The 19,029-nt window shown below is 50.0% G+C and overlaps 1 protein-coding gene across 5 annotated transcripts in view; it reads right to left on the bottom strand.

Annotated features, from left to right (window-relative positions):
• LOC144784984 (NXPE family member 4-like) overlaps nt 1–19,029 on the bottom strand; it is a 228,935-nt gene that overhangs the window by 106,608 nt on the left and 103,298 nt on the right. For all 5 annotated transcript variants that reach the window (XM_078664106.1, XM_078664107.1, XM_078664108.1 and 2 more), the window contains exon 4: nt 1,167–1,228. In XM_078664106.1, the coding sequence (XP_078520232.1) occupies nt 1,167–1,228 (62 nt within the window). The remainder of the gene's footprint in view (nt 1–1,166; nt 1,229–19,029) is intronic.

The following is a 19,029-nucleotide window of genomic DNA, read 5'->3' as shown; positions in this document are numbered from 1 at the left end:
GGCCCTGCTGACGCTGTCGCGGCCTGAGCAACACGGAGCTATCCAAGCACCAGTTGGTGCCAAGACTGTCCCGCTACCCCCTACCCCCGAAACCAAGACTTTGCGGATCCCTCCATCCTTGCTTGCTAACTGATGAAGGACTTGCCTTAATTGCCTATATAAAGATTCTTGTGAATATTCCTCCTGTGTGGTGTCCTTCTGTAAGTAGTGGGATTGCTCAAGCGGGTACGATTGTAGGAGAGGAGCCTCGCCAAGGAGGCCTCCCTACGCCGCTCGGCCTATTCCATAGAGAGAGGTGGGTCTCGGGGCGGACAGTCAGACACCTTCTGTCTCCCCTGGGGTCACCTTTCCAACATCGGCGATGACCTGAGTGACCCCTCATGTGTGCTCGGCGTTGCCCTGAGTGACCCCCATGTGTGCTCGGCAATGTCCTGAGTGACCCCCCATGTGTGCTCGACGGTGCCCTGAGTGACCCCCATGTGTGCTCGGCTATGCCCTGAGTGACCCCTCATGTGTTTTCGGCAAAGTCCTGAGTGACCCCCCATGTGTGCCCGGCGATGCCCTGAGTGACCCCCATGTGTGCTCGGCGGTGACTTGAGTGACCCCCATGTGTGCTCAGCGGTGACTTGAGTGACCCCCATGTGTGCCCGGCGATGCCCTGAGTGACCCCCATGTGTGCCCGGCGATGCCCTGAGTGACCCCCATGTGTGCTCGGCGGTGACTTGAGTGACCCCCATGTGTGCTCGGCGGTGACTTGAGTGACCCCCATGTGTGCCCTGAGTGACCCCCCATGTGTGCTCGGCGGTGACTTGAGTGACCCCTCATGTGTGCTCGGCGATGCCCTGAGTGACCCCCATGTGTGCTCGGCGATGACCTGAATGACCCCCCATGTGTGCTCAGCAATGACCTGAGGTAGATCTTCGACACATGCTTTTGTCTTGCAATGTATGTTGCTCATGTTTCCCAAGCCCTGTATCCCTGAAACAAATCTATAAAATCCTAAAATTGACACAAGAACTCCCCACCGACTCAATGACGTCATCTACCTTTATTGACACTTTTAACTCATTGCTTCCCTCTCTCTGTCATATTTGCTCTAACACCAATAGTGAGTGGATTAATCAAATACTATAAACAATGCACCCATTAGTAGAAAGAAGACTCACTTGAACACTGAATGACGTTGAGGTCCTGTAGGCCATGAGGGATTGCAGCTCTGATGCGAGACCTGGAAGAGGAAGAGAAGAAGAAGGAATCAGCACGTGGAGCAGATCTGCAGCATCAGACGATTCCCAGCCAAGACGAGCATGCCCACTACACCCGCTCTGCTACTGGGGAGACCCAGGCGGCTTTGGGAGAGTTCATGATGGAGCCCAATCCTCAACTGGGAGTGCTATGGATGGGAGATGACCAGTTTCTACTGGGAGGCTTATGTATGGGTGCCTGTCAGAACTGATGAGACCAGTCTTTACTGGGAGGCTTATGTATGGGTGCCTGTCAGAACTGATGAGACCAGTCTTTACTGGGAGGCTTATGTATGGGTGCCTGTCAGAACTGATGAGACCAGTCTTTACTGGGAGTGCTGTGGATGGGAGTTGACCAGTCTTTACTGGGAGGCTTATGTATGGGTGCCTGTCAGAACTGATGAGACCAGTCTTTACTGGGAGGCTTATGTATGGGAACCTGTCAGAACTGATGAGACCAGTCTTTACTGGGAGTGCTGTGGATGGGAGTTGACCAGTCTTTACTGGGAGTGCTATGGATGGGAGTTGACCAGTCTTTACTGGGAGTGCTATGGATCGGAGCCTGTCAGAACGGATGAGACCAGTCTTTACTGGGAGTGCTGTGGATGGGAGTTGACCAGTCTTTACTGGGAGGCTTATGTATGGGTGCCTGTCAGAACTGATGAGACCAGTCTTTACTGGGAGGCTTATGTATGGGTGCCTGTCAGAACTGATGAGACCAGTCTTTACTGGGAGTGCTGTGGATGGGAGTTGACCAGTCTTTACTGGGAGGCTTATGTATGGGTGCCTGTCAGAACTGATGAGACCTGTCTTTACTGGGAGGCTTATGTATGGGTGCCTGTCAGAACTGATGAGACCAGTCTTTACTGGGAGGCTTATGTATGGGTGCCTGTCAGAACTGATGAGACCAGTCTTTACTGGGAGTGCTGTGGATGGGAGTTGACCAGTCTTTACTGGGAGGCTTATGTATGGGTGCCTGTCAGAACTGATGAGACCAGTCTTTACTGGGAGTGCTGTGGATGGGAGATGACCAGTCTTTACTGGGAGTGCTATGGATGGGAGTTGACCAGTCTTTACTGGGAGTGCTATGGATCGGAGCCTGTCAGAACGGATGAGACCAGTCTTTACTGGGAGTGCTGTGGATGGGAGTTGACCAGTCTTTACTGGGAGGCTTATGTATGGGTGCCTGTCAGAACTGATGAGACCAGTCTTTACTGGGAGGCTTATGTATGGGTGCCTGTCAGAACTGATGAGACCAGTCTTTACTGGGAGTGCTGTGGATGGGAGTTGACCAGTCTTTACTGGGAGGCTTATGTATGGGTGCCAGTCAGAACTGATGAGACCAGTCTTTACTGGGAGGCTTATGTATGGGTGCCTGTCAGAACTGATGAGACCAGTCTTTACTGGGAGGCTTATGTATGGGTGCCTGTCAGAACTGATGAGACCAGTCTTTACTGGGAGTGCTGTGGATGGGAGTTGACCAGTCTTTACTGGGAGGCTTATGTATGGGTGCCTGTCAGAACTGATGAGACCAGTCTTTACTGGGAGGCTTATGTATAGGAACCTGTCAGAACTGATGAGACCAGTCTTTACTGGGAGTGCTGTGGATGGGAGTTGACCAGTCTTTACTGGGAGTGCTATGGATGGGAGTTGACCAGTCTTTACTGGGAGTGCTATGGATCGGAGCCTGTCAGAACGGATGAGACCAGTCTTTACTGGGAGTGCTGTGGATGGGAGTTGACCAGTCTTTACTGGGAGGCTTATGTATGGGTGCCTGTCAGAACTGATGAGACCAGTCTTTACTGGGAGTCTTATGGATGGGAGCCTGTCAGAACTGATGAGACCGGTCTTTACTGGGACTGCTATGGATGGGAGTCTGTCAGAACTGATGAGACCGGTCTTTACTGGGAGTGCTATGGATGGGAGCCTGTCAGAACTGATGAGACCGGTCTTTACTGGGAGTCTTATGTATGGGAGCCTGTCAGAACTGATGAGACCGGTCTTTACTGGGAGTCTTATGGATGGGAGTCTGTCAGAACTGATGAGACCGGTCTTTACTGGGAGTGCTGTGGATGGGAGTCTGTCAGAACTGATGAGACCGGTCTTTACTGGGAGAGCTATGGAAGGGAGCCTGTCAGTACTGATGAGACCAGTCTTTACTGGGACTGCTATGGATGGGAGCCTATCAGAACTGATAAGACCAGTCTTTACTGGGAGTCTTATGTATGGGTGCCTGTCAGAACTGATGAGACCAGTCTTTACTGGGACTGCTATGGATGGGAGCCTATCAGAACTGATAAGACCAGTCTTTACAGGGAGTCTTATGTATAGGTGACTGTCAGAACTGATGAGACCGGTCTTTACTGGGAGTCTTGGTTATGGGAGCCTGTCAGAACTGATGAGACCGGTCTTTACTGGGAGTCTTGGTTATGGGAGCCTGTCAGAACTGACGAGACCGGTCTTTACTGGGAGTCTTATGTATAGGTGCCTGTCAGAACTGATGAGACCGGTCTTTACTGGGAGTCTTATGTATGGGAGCCTATCAGAACTGATGAGACCGGTCTTTACTGGGAGTCTTGGTTATGGGAGCCTGTCAGAACTGATGAGACCGGTCTTTGCTGCGAGTGCTATGGATGGGAGCCTGTCAGAACTGATGAGACCGGTCTTTGCTGGGAGTGCTATGGATGGGAGCCTGTCAGAACTGATGAGACCGGTCTTTACTGAGAGTGCTATGGATGGGAGCCTCTCAGAACTGATGAGACCGGTCTTTACTGGGAGTGCTGTGGATGGGAGTTGACCAGTCTTTACTGGGAGTGCTATGGATCGGAGCCTGTCAGAACGGATGAGACCAGTCTTTACTGGGAGTGCTGTGGATGGGAGTTGACCAGTCTTTACTGGGAGGCTTATGTATGGGTGCCTGTCAGAACTGATGAGACCAGTCTTTACTGGGAGTCTTATGGATGGGAGCCTGTCAGAACTGATGAGACCGGTCTTTACTGGGACTGCTATGGATGGGAGTCTGTCAGAACTGATGAGACCGGTCTTTACTGGGAGTGCTATGGATGGGAGCCTGTCAGAACTGATGAGACCGGTCTTTACTGGGAGTCTTATGTATGGGAGCCTGTCAGAACTGATGAGACCGGTCTTTACTGGGAGTCTTATGGATGGGAGTCTGTCAGAACTGATGAGACCGGTCTTTACTGGGAGTGCTGTGGATGGGAGTCTGTCAGAACTGATGAGACCGGTCTTTACTGGGAGAGCTATGGAAGGGAGCCTGTCAGTACTGATGAGACCAGTCTTTACTGGGACTGCTATGGATGGGAGCCTATCAGAACTGATAAGACCAGTCTTTACTGGGAGTCTTATGTATGGGTGCCTGTCAGAACTGATGAGACCAGTCTTTACTGGGACTGCTATGGATGGGAGCCTATCAGAACTGATAAGACCAGTCTTTACAGGGAGTCTTATGTATAGGTGCCTGTCAGAACTGATGAGACCGGTCTTTACTGGGAGTCTTGGTTATGGGAGCCTGTCAGAACTGATGAGACCGGTCTTTACTGGGAGTCTTGGTTATGGGAGCCTGTCAGAACTGACGAGACCGGTCTTTACTGGGAGTCTTATGTATAGGTGCCTGTCAGAACTGATGAGACCGGTCTTTACTGGGAGTCTTATGTATGGGAGCCTATCAGAACTGATGAGACCGGTCTTTACTGGGAGTCTTGGTTATGGGAGCCTGTCAGAACTGATGAGACCGGTCTTTGCTGCGAGTGCTATGGATGGGAGCCTGTCAGAACTGATGAGACCGGTCTTTGCTGGGAGTGCTATGGATGGGAGCCTGTCAGAACTGATGAGACCGGTCTTTACTGAGAGTGCTATGGATGGGAGCCTCTCAGAACTGATGAGACCGGTCTTTGCTGGGAGTGCTATGGATGGGAGCCTGTCAGAACTGATGAGACTGGTCTTTACTGAGAGTGCTATGGATGGGAGCCTGTCAGAACTGATGAGACCGGACTTTGCTGGGAGTCTTAGGTATAGGTGCCTGTCAGAACTGATGAGACCAGTCTTTACTGGAAGTCTTGGTTATGGGAGCCTATCAGAACTGATGAGACCGGTCTTTACTGGGAGTCTTGGTTATGGGAGCCTGTCAGAGCTGATGAGACCGGTCTTTGCTGGGAGTGCTATGGATGGGAGCCTGTCAGAACTGATGAGACCGGTCTTTGCTGGGAGTGCTATGGATGGGACCCTGTCAGAACTGATGAGACCGGTCTTTACTGAGAGTCTAATGGATGGGAGCCTGTCAGAACTGATGAGACCGGTCTTTGCTGGGAGTCTTATGTATGGGTGCCTGTCAGAACTGATGAGACCAGTCTTTACTGGGACTGCTATGGATGGGAGCCTATCAGAACTGATAAGACCAGTCTTTACAGGGAGTCTTATGTATAGGTGCCTGTCAGAACTGATGAGACCGGTCTTTACTGGGAGTCTTGGTTATGGGAGCCTGTCAGAACTGATGAGACCGGTCTTTACTGGAAGTCTTGGTTATGGGAGCCTGTCAGAACTGATGAGACCGGTCTTTACTGGGAGGCTTATGTATGGGTGCCTGTCAGAACTGATGAGACCAGTCTTTACTGGGAGTCTTATGGATGGGAGCCTGTCAGAACTGATGAGACCAGTCTTTGCTGGGAGTGCTATGGATGGGAGCCTGTCAGAACTGATGAGACCGGACTTTGCTGGGAGTCTTAGGTATAGGTGCCTGTCAGAACTGATGAGACCAGTCTTTACTGGGAGTGCTATGGATGAGAGCCTGTCAGAACTGATGAGACCGGTCTTTACTGGGAGTGCTATGGATGGGAGCCTGTCAGAACTGATGAGACCGGACTTTGCTGGGAGTGCTACTGATGGGAGCCTGTCAGAACTGATGAGACCGGTCTTTACTGGGAGTGCAATGGATGGGTGCCTGTCAGAACTGATGAGACCGGTCTTTACTGGGAGTGCTATGGATGGGAGCCTGTCAGAACTGATGAGACCGGACTTTGCTGGGAGTGCTGTGGATGGGTGGCCTGTCAGAACTAATGAGACCGGTCTTTGCTGGGAGTGCTATGGATGGGAGCCTGTCAGAACTGATGAGACCGGACTTTACTGGGAGTGCAATGGATGGGAGCCTGTCAGAACTGATGAGACCGGTCTTTACTGGGAGTGCTTTGGATGGGAGCCTGTCAGAACTGATGAGACCGGACTTTACCGGGAGTGCAATGGATGGAAGCCTGTCAGAACTGATGAGACCGGTCTTTGCTGGGAGTGCTATGAATGGGAGCCTGTCAGAACTGATGAGACCGGTCTTTACTGGGAGTGCAATGGATGGAAGCCTGTCAGAACTGATGAGACCGATCTTTGCTGGGAGTGCTATGGATGGGAGCCTGTCAGAACTGATGAGACCGGTCTTTACTGGGAGTGCAATGGATGGGAGCCTGTCAGAACTGATGAGACCGGTCTTTACCGGGAGTGCAATGGATGGGAGCCTGTCAGAACTGATGAGACCGGTCTTTACTGGGAGTGCAATGGATGGGAGCCTGTCAGAACTGATGAGACCGGTCTTTACCGGGAGTGCAATGGATGGGAGCCTGTCAGAACTGATGAGACCGGTCTTTACCGGGAGTGCAATGGATGGGAGCCTGTCAGAACTGATGAGACCGATCTTTGCTGGGAGTGCTATGGATGGGAGCCTGTCAGAACTGATGAGACCGGACTTTACCGGGAGTGCAATGGATGGGAGCCTGTCAGAACTGATGAGACCGGTCTTTACCGGGAGTGCAATGGATGGGAGCCTGTCAGAACTGATGAGACCGGTCTTTACTGGGAGTGCAATGGATGGGAGCCTGTCAGAACTGATGAGACCGGTCTTTACCGGGAGTGCAATGGATGGGAGCCTGTCAGAACTGATGAGACCGGTCTTTGCTGGGAGTGCTATGAATGGGAGCCTGTATTCCCTGGAGTTAGAACTGATGAGACCGGTCTTTACCGGGAGTGCAATGGATGGAAGCCTGTCAGAACTGATGAGACCGGTCTTTACTGGGAGTGCTATGAATGGGAGCCTGTATTCCCTGGAGTTAGAACTGATGAGACCAGTCCTTACTGGGAGGTTTTCTGATGTTGGACAATCCACCTTGAGAGCAGTGCTGATGGGACAGTCTGTCCTGTGAGTAATCTTGAAGCTACAAGAAGTTTCCAATTAATGGAAAGAACTTCGCACTCACGTGTGTATCCAAAGTAGGTAAAGTATTTTATGTTTTCTCGTGCAGATAGGTTTTAATCTCCTGAGTGTGAGATTTGTGAACAACTGAAAATAAGCATTTTTCTCAACTAATGGAAAGCCTCACTAGTCTTCACTTAATTCAATAAAGTTTCAATAATTAAAAACGGGATTCAAAGGTAATTCCAAACATTTCTTTTATTATTTCCTTGTAATTTCTTTTTTCCGTTGTATCACAGTTATGTGTTTCTGAAACCGCGGATCGGGACACACCAACAGAAGAAAACGTACGAAGACGACCATTAGAATGCGTTTTAACATTTACGAATTTCGAGGACTGAGCCCCTGATGAAGGGCGCATCCCGAAATGCATTGGGCACAGCAGTACATGGACCATGAGGCCATAACTGGAACGTTGTAATGTGAAGATAACATCACAATGGAAAAAGAAAATGACAAAGAAATAATAAAAGAAACATTTGGAATTATCTTTATTTCTGTTGTTGTCCTCTTTCTGCAGCACACATAGAAAGCCTCTCAGGATTGTTTTTGTGCAGGTAGGAGCCCTGCACCCCTTCAACACAGACACCATGGTGCAAGGGTGTGCACATTGGTGCAGGGGGAAAGGACAGGACCCTCTGTGCCTCTTCACTGTGACACAGGGCAGCATCGTAAGGTGGCACACGGAGATGTTCTGCATCACAAAAGTTAGTGGCCGACACATTACAGGCGCCATGAATCTTTGCATGTTGACATGCAAGGGAAGGACCAGCAGTGGAGTTGCATTCATCCACTGCAAGAAACCTTCTCTCTCAGCTCGTTGACAACGATAAGTAAATGGCAGGGACCATAAGTCATGTATGTCGCTGCTCCCAAGGGGTTCGTCTCTACCTACTGGGAAGTGTTTCATGCAGGCAGTGAACTGAAAAGTTGAGATGGGCAACGAGATAACCCCGTGTATTAACCAGACTGCTGAAGTTTTTTACGCTACAGTGAAGGGAAGCTATTCAAGTTTCCGTGTGTGTAACATGGTATAACTTGCATCTTCCATAGCCATTGGTTGCTGTTTATGTGTCAAACTAAGGGTAAGAACAAAGAGCTACAGTTGAGGTAATGTCAAGGAACGCGCCCGTTCGTAAGTGTTTGGAGCGTCCAACAAAATTGCATGGTTGATCTGACCATGACACAATGTAGACACATCACTTTGCACAATTTCAATAACCGATGATACAATACTATCTAAGATGTAAATACAAAACGAAAATGAATTAATACGGTTGTCTACTACAGCAAGCACTTTATCCAAATTATCTTAATCAATTTGGGGCAAATGTACTTCAGCTTCCATTTGCAACAATTTCCAAATGTTATTACAAGTAGCATAAATATATCCTTTAGAACGTGGTGATTTTGGACCCAAAAGGAAGTCAGACATTTTCATGTCTTCGGATAGGAGAGAACAATGATGTTTCAATGCAGACAATGTGAAATGTTCTAACCAGTGTTGGCATAATTTACTCAGGGAATCAGGAGTAACAGTTTTAGGGTCCGTAAATTGCGAATATCAGAATCAGGTCTGTTTGATTTGAAACCAGATGTGGAGTTTAAAAAACAAACATGACAATCATTTGTGTCTACTGGCAATAATAACCACCCACCTGGAGCCATTACTGAAGATTTAAAGGTACCATTCTGTATCATACTATTTAGTTGGTCTTTAGTTTAATTTATATAAGATTGCCAATCGTCAAAAGTGGCATGGGATGGAATAGTGGGAGTATTCCATTCTTTAATTCTAGCCAGTCCAAGACAAGTAGTTTGTTGGATCATGTCATTACGAATAAGTATTTGTGTAGGTATCAGACATGCACGGAATAGAGATTCTGTACCTCAGATTTGCTATTACTTAGTGACCCAAATCGATTTCAAGTCAATATTGTTCTTCTAATATTCATAGCCTTTCAGGGCTAGGTTAACAATAAAGGAGGCTGTATATATTTTCTTTGGTTTGAGTAAGCATATATTTTTTCAAGATGGTGGGAGCCAATTTAAAATAGTATGATTTTGGGTCTGAAGTGTTGGAACCCATGAAATATGTGTACTTTATCTTTTTTGTTTTGGAGCTACCATGAGGTGGTGTTGGACAGTGCACCCTTGGGGATTATTATATTGGGGACGCTGCCCATTTGCTCTATGCAGAAAATTATGTCTATAATATCGATAACAGAAAAACGTGCCGTAGCTACCAGAATTTAAATATAAATCTTCAGATTAAAAGATAGTGTAACATTGCAATATTCAGAAAACATTGAATTTACAGTATCAACATCTCAGTCATCCGATTGTAACCCAGGCAACATTACATCACCCATGGAAACTCTGAACACATATGGTATCTGCAAGGTCTCTGTAGGACTGGATATATTGAATGGTACTTTATCCCATACAATTCCATCACGGACTGGGATCCCTGTGATGCTAACAAGGAATTGGTCTCTTTTTATTTTATGCAAGGAAGAATGTGAGGCCAACACGCCTTCGACTAGTTCTGCAGCAGAACGTTCCAGGGAGGTAATGGCCATTGATAAAAAGGAAAAGAAAAGGTCACAAATCCAATCCACATGAACAAAAATACCATGGAAAACATTATCCAGATATATATCCAAGGTAGTAGGAGAGGCTCACTAAACCTTTCAGACAGTGAAATACCATCGATGGGCAACGGGTGCAGGCTCTGAGAGACACAGGACCAAGTTTCACTACTGTCAGGCGTCATCTGGTGTCCTCAGAAAAAGTGATGCCTATTGGAGCCCACTAGTTTATAGTATCTGGCAACCACGAAAGCCACTACCCAGTGGCTCTGGTTCCATTTGAATTGAGGAGGGTCTCAGGTTCCTTGGGGGCAGCTGTGAGTCCATCAATGTCTTGGATGGATTGTCTGCTCAGAAATGACATGGGGAAACAGAGAGGTTTGGGTCCTATCTCTGACTAGCCTGGACCACTCCAATATATTCAACAGAAATAGTGGCTAGACAGGTAAAACAAAATATTTTTTGTCACACCTAGTCCAAAAGTTCTAGGTGATTTAGACTGTTTTATTTAAGTCTTTTTTTCTTTTTTTGAGAAAACTTTATTCAATTTCATATATCAAAAAAAGGACAATCGTCAAACAATATTGAACATATAAAGACAATAAAACATAAATATATACACAAACCTACTAATGTGCTATACAGTATACACCAAATACACATTTATACAATGCCTCTAATTATTTCGTTATTAAGGCACCAGTCCATCAAATTACAAACAAATAGACAGACTGTTTCTGTTGAATACAGAAATGACATGGAGCACACAATCTGGAAAGAGTTGGAACTCCAGTCCCACCTGGAGACGCTGGGACAGCCTAACAACATAGTCGATGGCCGTCTGAGAGGGAAGTCAAGAGGACATGGATCCTGGAAGAGTGGCCTATGTACCTGCCAAAAAGAGGATGGGCAAGGGGTTTGGGAAACCCACTCCTGAAACTCTCACTATCCAGGAGGAGGCTGAGGGCAATTCCCTGCAACTTACAGGGGAGGACACTGCCATCCTGGGAACCTACCTGAACTGACCAGTTGGCAGAAGGAAAGAGGCTCTATAGCGACAAGCCGGGGCCCACACAGCTGGAGACACCTCTGGTGATCGCCTGATTTACTTGGAGAATGGCCTCCTGTTCAGCGCGCCTAAGGTTCCTAAGTCTGGTGCAACCCTTGAGTTGGTGGTCTGCCAGTGAAACATGACATTACTACTGGAGCTGACTCATGATTTTCCCCTAGCAGGGCATCTGGGGCACAAGACCTTTGGCAGACTTGTAACCCACTTTTATTGTCCTCGGATGTAGGTGACCTCAGATGCATTCTGCAGGTAATGTACCACCTGCCGAGCCAGAAGAATGTCAGAAGGGAAGCACAAGGCTCCTATGGTTCCCATTCCGGTTGTTGCCACCCCCATTGAAAAGGTGGACATCAACATTGTTGGCCTCTGGACCCCGAAACAGCCCTAGGCAACAGGTTCATCCTGGTGGTAGTGGACCATTCCACCCGGCACCCGGAGGCTATACCTCTGAGGACTGTGACTGCACCCACTGTGGCGCGGACGCTGATGGGGATTTTTACCCGAGCATGGTTCCCCAAGTAGACAGTAACTGACCAGAGTACCAAGTTCATGTCCACATATGTCCACATACGTGATGTCCATGTGGGATGAGTTTGTAATAACATACAAGTTCTACACACCTGATTGGCTTGTTGAAAGGTTCAACAAGACCCTCAAAGGCATGATCATGTGCCCGTCATAGCCCTTGAGGCGGTAGTGGGATGCCCTCTTGCATTTCTGTTGTTTGTCTGCAGGGGGTACCGCAGAAGGGAGTTGAGTTTAGCCCCTTTGAACGCCTGTGTATGACTAACCCATCAGAGTCCTCTCAGCCTGGTAAAAGAGGGCTGCGAGCAAGCTCCAAAGAATACCCCTCAGGATGTGGCCAGCTATATGCACCCTGAAGGAGCGCTTCTGAGAGAAGGCCATCGAAAATCTGGAAGCCAGCCAGGAGAATATGAAGCTCTGGTATGATCAGAAGGCCTCTCTGGTCGTGTTGCAGCCTGGCCAAAAATTGTGGGTGATGGAGCCCATGGAACTCCCAGGCCCTACTAGACCGATGGTCTGAGCCAAGTGAGGTGAATGAGAGGTCACCCACCTGGTAGAATACGATGCCCAGGAACACCTTTCAGGTCCTGCATGTCAATGGGCTCAAAACCCCCATTGAGGGGTCCAAAATTACTTTGCCACTGGGGACGATGAGTGGTGCTGATCCCCAAAGTTCCCCTTCCGAGTACCACCTCCAAACTCCAGTTCTGTGTGCGTTACCAGGGGCTCAATTCAGTCACTAAGACTGCTGCTCACCCATCCTCCAAGCAAATAAACTCATTGATTGGTTAGGGGCTGCTTAGTTTGTCAGGCCGTTCATGATAAGGTCTGGTTACTGGCAGATCGCCTTAACTGAGGGGGCCAACCAGAGGCCTGCCTTCTCTACCCCAGAAGGCAACTTGCAGTTTCAGGTGAATCACTTTAGGTTGGAGAACATCCCTGCCACCTTCCAGAGGTTGGTCAATCAGGCCCTGGCTGGGATGGAGAACTTCAGTATCACCGACTTGACAAAATTGTGCTCTTCAGTTCCTGCTGGGAGAACCACCTGTGCCACCTCAGAGAAGGGCTTCAGGCTCTGCAAAGAGCAGGTCTAACTATCAAGGCCAGTAAGTGCCAGATAGGGCAGGGTTCTGTGGTCTATTTGGGTTGCCACATTGAGGGGGGCAAAGTACAGCTTCTCCAGGCCAAAATGTAAATCATTCTGGCTTGTGAATCCCCAAGACCCAGACAGAGGAGAAGACAGAGGAGAGGACCTTACAGGACCTCACCGGATACTACAGGAGATTTTTCAAGCTGAATTCTGAGAAGCAGCTGAGACAGGTGATCTGGACGGAGTCGTGCGAGAATGCTTTTGACACCTTGAAAAGGATATGTGCATACCAACTGTGCTAAAGGCCCCTGTAAAGGCCCCTGATTTCTCCCAATAGTTCATAGCGCCGACAGATGCCTCCGAGAATGGCATTGGGGGCAAGATCTCACAGCTAAAGAAAAAGGGGCATATTTACAATATCTGGCGAATCTCTGCAAATCAGCAGGGATGAGCCAGAACAGATGCGTCACGCAATCCTTCCCTTGCGCCACCACGGATGCGTCGCATTTACAATGCGGCGCACCATGGTGCAAGGAGGGGCAGATGCGTGACGCATCTTGTGACGTAAGGGCAGCGCATTGCTGGAGTCAGCAATGCACAGGGGCCGCCCATACGTAACGTGGTGCGTCACTCCTTACACCTGCTTCAAGCAGCAGCGTTGTAAAACTGACTCAGTGAAATCATGTCGATTTCACCCCATCAGTTTTACGGGGCTTTCCTGCAAGGGAACGCCCACCCTGCGACAGAACGCACACATGAAACCTGACGCAGGTTTTATGTGGCGCAGTGCTTTACAACGTGATGCATCTGCCTAGATGCGTCACATTGTAAATAAGCCGCAACGTGGCGCATGATTTACGCTGCCACTGCGTCACAAAAGTGATGCAACGGTGACGCAAATGTGTCACAAGGGGCTTGTTAACCTGCCCCAAAGGGCCTAGATCCAGCAGTGATCTTCATCGGAAGAAGGTTACTTTCCAGGGAATGGAGGTGGAGTGCAATAGAAAAGGAAGCATTTACAGTGGTCTGGGCACTGATGACATTGAGACCACACCCATGTGGAGCGCTCTTCTGGGTTTAGACAGACCACACCCTTCTGATGGCTCATGCAGATGAGGGATGAGGATTCTAAACCATTGAGGGGGACCATCTACCGACAGGGAATGGACTTTACAGTGGAGGATTGCCTTGGAACTGACCCCGCTAATGGAATCTCCCACCTTAGCAACAAAACTCTCATGAGAGGTACTAGCTCCCTGTGCTTTCGGGCTGAGGGGGACATCCTTGGTGTCGTTTTTGGCCATCTTGTTGCCTTCATTCCTCCTGTTTTTGCTAACTTAGTTTTTGCTGGCATCGGACTTGTGCACTTTACCCCTGCTAACCAGTGCTAAAGTGCTTGTGCACTCTCCCTAAAACATGGTACCATTGGCTCCTGTTAGACCTGGCACCTTGGCGTGAGTTTCCCTTCCACTTTTTGCTGTTGTGCCTCCAATGTTTTGATGGTGTCTGCTACTCAGGGCGCTGCGCCACGGCCAACCCGTGCCGCAGTGCAAGTGCTCCCTACTGTAAAGTGTACATGTGATTGATGTCCATGATTGGTTCATTGGATTTGCTGTTAGTCCCTAGTAAAGTGCACCAGGAGTGCCAGGGCTTGTGAATGCCAATACTGCTAGTGGGCCTGCAGCGCTGGTTGCGCCACCCACAGAAGCAGCCTTAAAATGTGTCTAGGGTCTGCCATTGCAGAACCTGCGTGCAGTCTGGTACTGTCACCCTGGCTGGGCAAGTGCACACACTTGCCAGCCCCTAAACCTTCCCTTAACCTTCATATTAGTCACCCCTATGGTAGGCCAGAGGGCAGGGTGCATTGTAAGTGTAAGGTAGAACATGCCCTGATGTGTGTGGCATGTTCTAATAGTGAATTACTGCCAAAGTCGTTTTTCACTATTGTAAGGCTACCTGTTCCCTTCTAGGCCAGATGGGCTGCTGGAATTATTACACTCTATAATCCCAGCAGGCTCAGGGAACATGGTAGAAATTCGTGTTTAGTATGCCTGAACTCAGAATAATAAAATACTTCTTTTAGTAAAGTTTATTTTAATATCCTGTGTTTGCAAATGCTACTTTTAGAAAGTTAGCATTTGCTTGCCTAACCATTTCAGCCCGCCTCTGCTTGGATGTGGATCTGACTGTCTGGTGTGTGTGAGTGACAGGGCTGGGAGTTGACAGGTAGTGATTAGCAGGAGGACCCCTTAATGGGTGGTGGGAGTTTCCCCTGAATGATGCATCAGGCTGTGCCCCTGCCACCACAATGCTGGCTCCGCCCTCCTGGGGAGCGACTGATGACTCAGCCTGCACCTGGCCCAGGAAGGACCGAAGCTTGTAAACAAAGTGCTCAGGCCACTCCTGCCCTCTCAATGCCGGCTCCGCCCCCCTGGGGAGCGGCTGATGTGCCTGCCCTCACACTGAATGCAGAAGTCATAAGTACCCACAACAAGTACTCAGAGACTGGAGCAGTTATGCAGAGGCCCCCCTGGCTTGCTAGAACAAAAGAAACTGGGTATAAAAGTAGGAGCCCTGCTCCTTGTAAATTAGATCCTGTTTGTGCTACAAGAGAAACTCTGCCCGAAGAGAAGGACCTGGAAGGACTACAAGGAGGAGTGCTGACTCTGGCCTGTGTCTGGTGCCTTGCTGCCAAAGGAGAGGAGAAGAGAAAAGACTACAAGAGACTTTTGCTTTATTTTGAACTTTGTGCCAAACTCTGCTAAAAGATCTCCAAGGGCTTGCTGCTGAACTTGCCCCCTGACCAGCGCTCCAGGAACAGTGAGCGCTAACCCCTGACCAACGCATCTGCTGTGTGTGCTGCTTATCGCTGCAGCGCTGTCTGAGGAAGACGAGAGCATCAAGCCCCCTGCACACCGTGACCGTGGGTGAGCAGATCGCCATAACAACGTGAAGCCCAGCCCGCCGCTGGCCTGAGCACCGTGACGGCATCTGCACCTGACCCCACGAGAGCAAAGTAACGGAGGACCCGTCCGGTCCAAGCACCGGAGTCTACTGGGCCCAAGCGCCGTAGATTCCCCCGCAAAGACGGACTGCCGCCCTTGTCATCTCCCTCGCTATCAGCGTCTGGCCTGTTGCCCCGCCGAAGGGACATCACCGCGACCGGCACTTTGGCTGGGTACGTCCCGCACTTGGGGACCGTACTGCCACTGCGCCACACCCAGCCGCCGCCGTCAGGAAGACAGAGAAGACGGAGTAAAAGGACCTGAGCCCCCATCGAGCACCGCCGCCCTGGGTGACCCGTGACCTGCTGCCTCGAGCCGCAGCTCGCATCGCCCGTCAAGGAAGCAACGCGACGTGGGACAGCTCCCCCTTCAGCCGCCCTCTCCGAGGATCACCACAAGAAGTGAAAGGTACTGTCTTTGCCCCTCCGCGGCGCGAGCGTCCTGCAATCTGAGCTCGCACCGCGCGGTCTGATCCCAGGCACCCCGGGAGCCTCGCAGCTGCTGTTTGCTTGGCAGCGCGAGCCGCCCCAGAGTCAGAGGCGCGCTCTGCTCTTGGCCCCCGAGGCCCCGCCTGACGCTTTCCGAGGCCCGCGGCCCCCTCTCCCCGAGTCGAGCCCCGAAGGGTGACTCATTTCGAGAGCGGAGACAGCGGGAAGCGCCTTGAAGCGCTCTAAGACACTGGAACCTTTCTAACGCTGGGCAGAAGGCCCAAAAGACCGCATTTATTCAAGAACTGTGCCTTTTTCATAAAGAGTAACTGGAACCTGCATTTGAAGTAACCAAGACTGTATTTACAAGCCTGCTTGAGATTTATATAAAGAACATATATTTTTACACATACAGTTTGGTGTCATTGTGTGGTGGGTTGGTGGTGTTGGTGTAATATTGCAAATGTTTAACCCTACATGCCCCAGAGATTAGCCTAAGACTGCTTAAGCCACACTACCTAGAGGGTAAGCAGAGGTTGTCTTGAAGGTAACCCTCAGCCCTGACGAGGAAGAGAGAGGCCCTGCTTGTCGCCAGTGTTGCACTGCGCCAACCAGAGACTCCCCCTTCCTACATTGGACGCAGCGGTGAGGATTCGCGAATTTACATTTGCAGTGTTTTACCTTAGCTACTGACCATTGCATAGTGATTACAGTCCAGTAACTTAGCCACAGACTTGTTGATTTTTTAATTTTGCTAAAGAAGAAGATCCCTAGTGTTGCAAACATGCCTGGCACAAACAGCATTGATGGAGGAGAGTCCATAGCCTCTAGTGCGCAAGGGCTAGAATGGGACGCATCAAAGCTGGATGACTACACCAAGAAGCAGTTGAGTTATTTTTGCAGGAAACTCAAGGTTCCACACGCAGGATGCAGAAACAAACCTGAGTTCTACAAGGCCATGAGAGCCTGGATTGAATCTAGGAAGGCACCTGAGGATCAGAATGCACCTGTGGATCCTGTGGGTCTGGAAAAACCAGACAGCGTTCTTAGCTTTGGCAGAGGCCTGTCGCCAGAGGAGCTGGCAGACAGACAGGCAACCAGGGATCATGAGATCAAGATGGCAGAATTGAATTTGAAGGGCCAAATGGAGCTTGAAAGCAAAAAAATGGCTCTGGAAGAAAGAAAACTCCAGTTTGAGTTTGATATGAAAATGAGGGAGATGAGTCTAAAAGAGAAAGCCTTGGATCGTCCTCCCTCTGGTGGCAGCACAACGCCGGTGCAGGTAGAGTCAAGAGTGCACATCCCCAAAGATGTAGTTAAAGAGTTCTTTAAGGGGGATGACATAGGACAGTGGTTTAGGGCATATGAGGTAGCCATGCTTTCCCACCGGGTCCCTGAGAAGGATTGGGGAGCGGGGTTATGGGGAAGGTTCCTTAGCGAAGGAAGGGACACCCTGCTAGATTTGCCCACTGAAGACCAGAGATCCTATCCCCATATGAAAGAAGCTTTAATGACCAGGTATGGGCTTACCCCTGAAATGTATAGGCAGAAGTTTAGGGGGTGTAATAAGCGGCCTGGGAATACGTATGTGGAGTTTGTGACTTTTTTTTGCAGAGCACTGGATGGTTGGGTGAAGGGTAACAAAGTGAATGATTTTCAAGGTCTCTTTGATTTAATTGCATGGGAGCACTTGTCTGATCAATGTTTTCCTGAGTTACGCCAGCACCTGATTGATAGCAAGTTGTCCAACCCGAGGAAACTTGCTGAGGAGGCGGACCGCTGGCTCAGCACCAGGGTCCACAAGGGTCCAGTGGGAGACTCCGCCAAGGGTGGGCAGGGTCCCCAGCAGAAGAGTGGGGGGGACAAGGGAAAACAGAAAGGGTTCCAAAAAGGCCCCCAAAGTAATCCCCAAGGGGACCCGCAGAAAGGTTCTCAGCCTCCCCCACCCCCAAAGCAGAATGGGGCCCCGACAGGTAGACCTGTTCCAAAGGGGCCCTTCAATTGTTACAAATGTGGTGACCCGGGGCACATAGCCAGTGACCCCAAGTGTCGCCTGTTTGGAAAACCAGCACCCACTGGTGCTCCGCCCCGACAAGTGACCAGTGTTCACTTAGGAGAAGAAGTGATGGTCCCGGGGGGTGGAGATCCTGTTCAGATGACCCTAGTCTCACTAGGAGACAGTGAGATGGTCCCTACAAGCTACCTGCCCTCTAACACTAAAAAATATGGGCAGGTGGTTACCATCAATGGTAAGAAAGCTGAGGCTCTTAGAGACACAGGAGCCAGTGTGACTGCAGTGAGGCATCACCTGGTGTCTCAAGAGCAGGTTGTACCCCATGCCTACTGTAGGGTTGTCAACGCTGACCATTCAGAGAGTCAGTGTCCGATGGCTCAAGTTCCCTTCGAGTGGGGGGGGGTCTCTGGTACTCTGCAGGTCTGTGTGAGGAAAACCATGCCTGTTGACTGTTTGCTAGGGAATGACTTGGAGGACTCCCCTTGGGAAAAGGTGGAGAAGACGACTCACCTGAAGATGGTGGGTCTACCTGACTGGGCGTGCGTGACCACCCGGTCAATGGCAGCCAGTAGGGGTGATCAAGAGGTCCTGGGGCCTGACGGAGAGGCCCAGGAACCGGCCTTAGGGAGAAGGCGCAGGGCGCGCGGGAAACCGGCCCCTGAAGTTCCCACGGTCCAGGAGGAAGCAGACCTTGAGGGGGATGCCCTGGAGCCTACTGGGGAACAGATTGCCGAACTGGGGGACCTGCCTGAGCTGACCCATTGGCAGCAAGAGGGAGGCCCCTCCAGGGAGGAATTCTGCAGGGAGCAGAAA

This window comes from Lissotriton helveticus, chromosome 10 (assembly GCF_964261635.1).
Source record: "Lissotriton helveticus chromosome 10, aLisHel1.1, whole genome shotgun sequence".
Lineage (NCBI taxonomy): Eukaryota > Metazoa > Chordata > Amphibia > Caudata > Salamandridae > Lissotriton > Lissotriton helveticus.
Note: the sequence above shows the minus strand (reverse complement) of the source record. Positions and strands in the feature narration are given on the sequence as shown.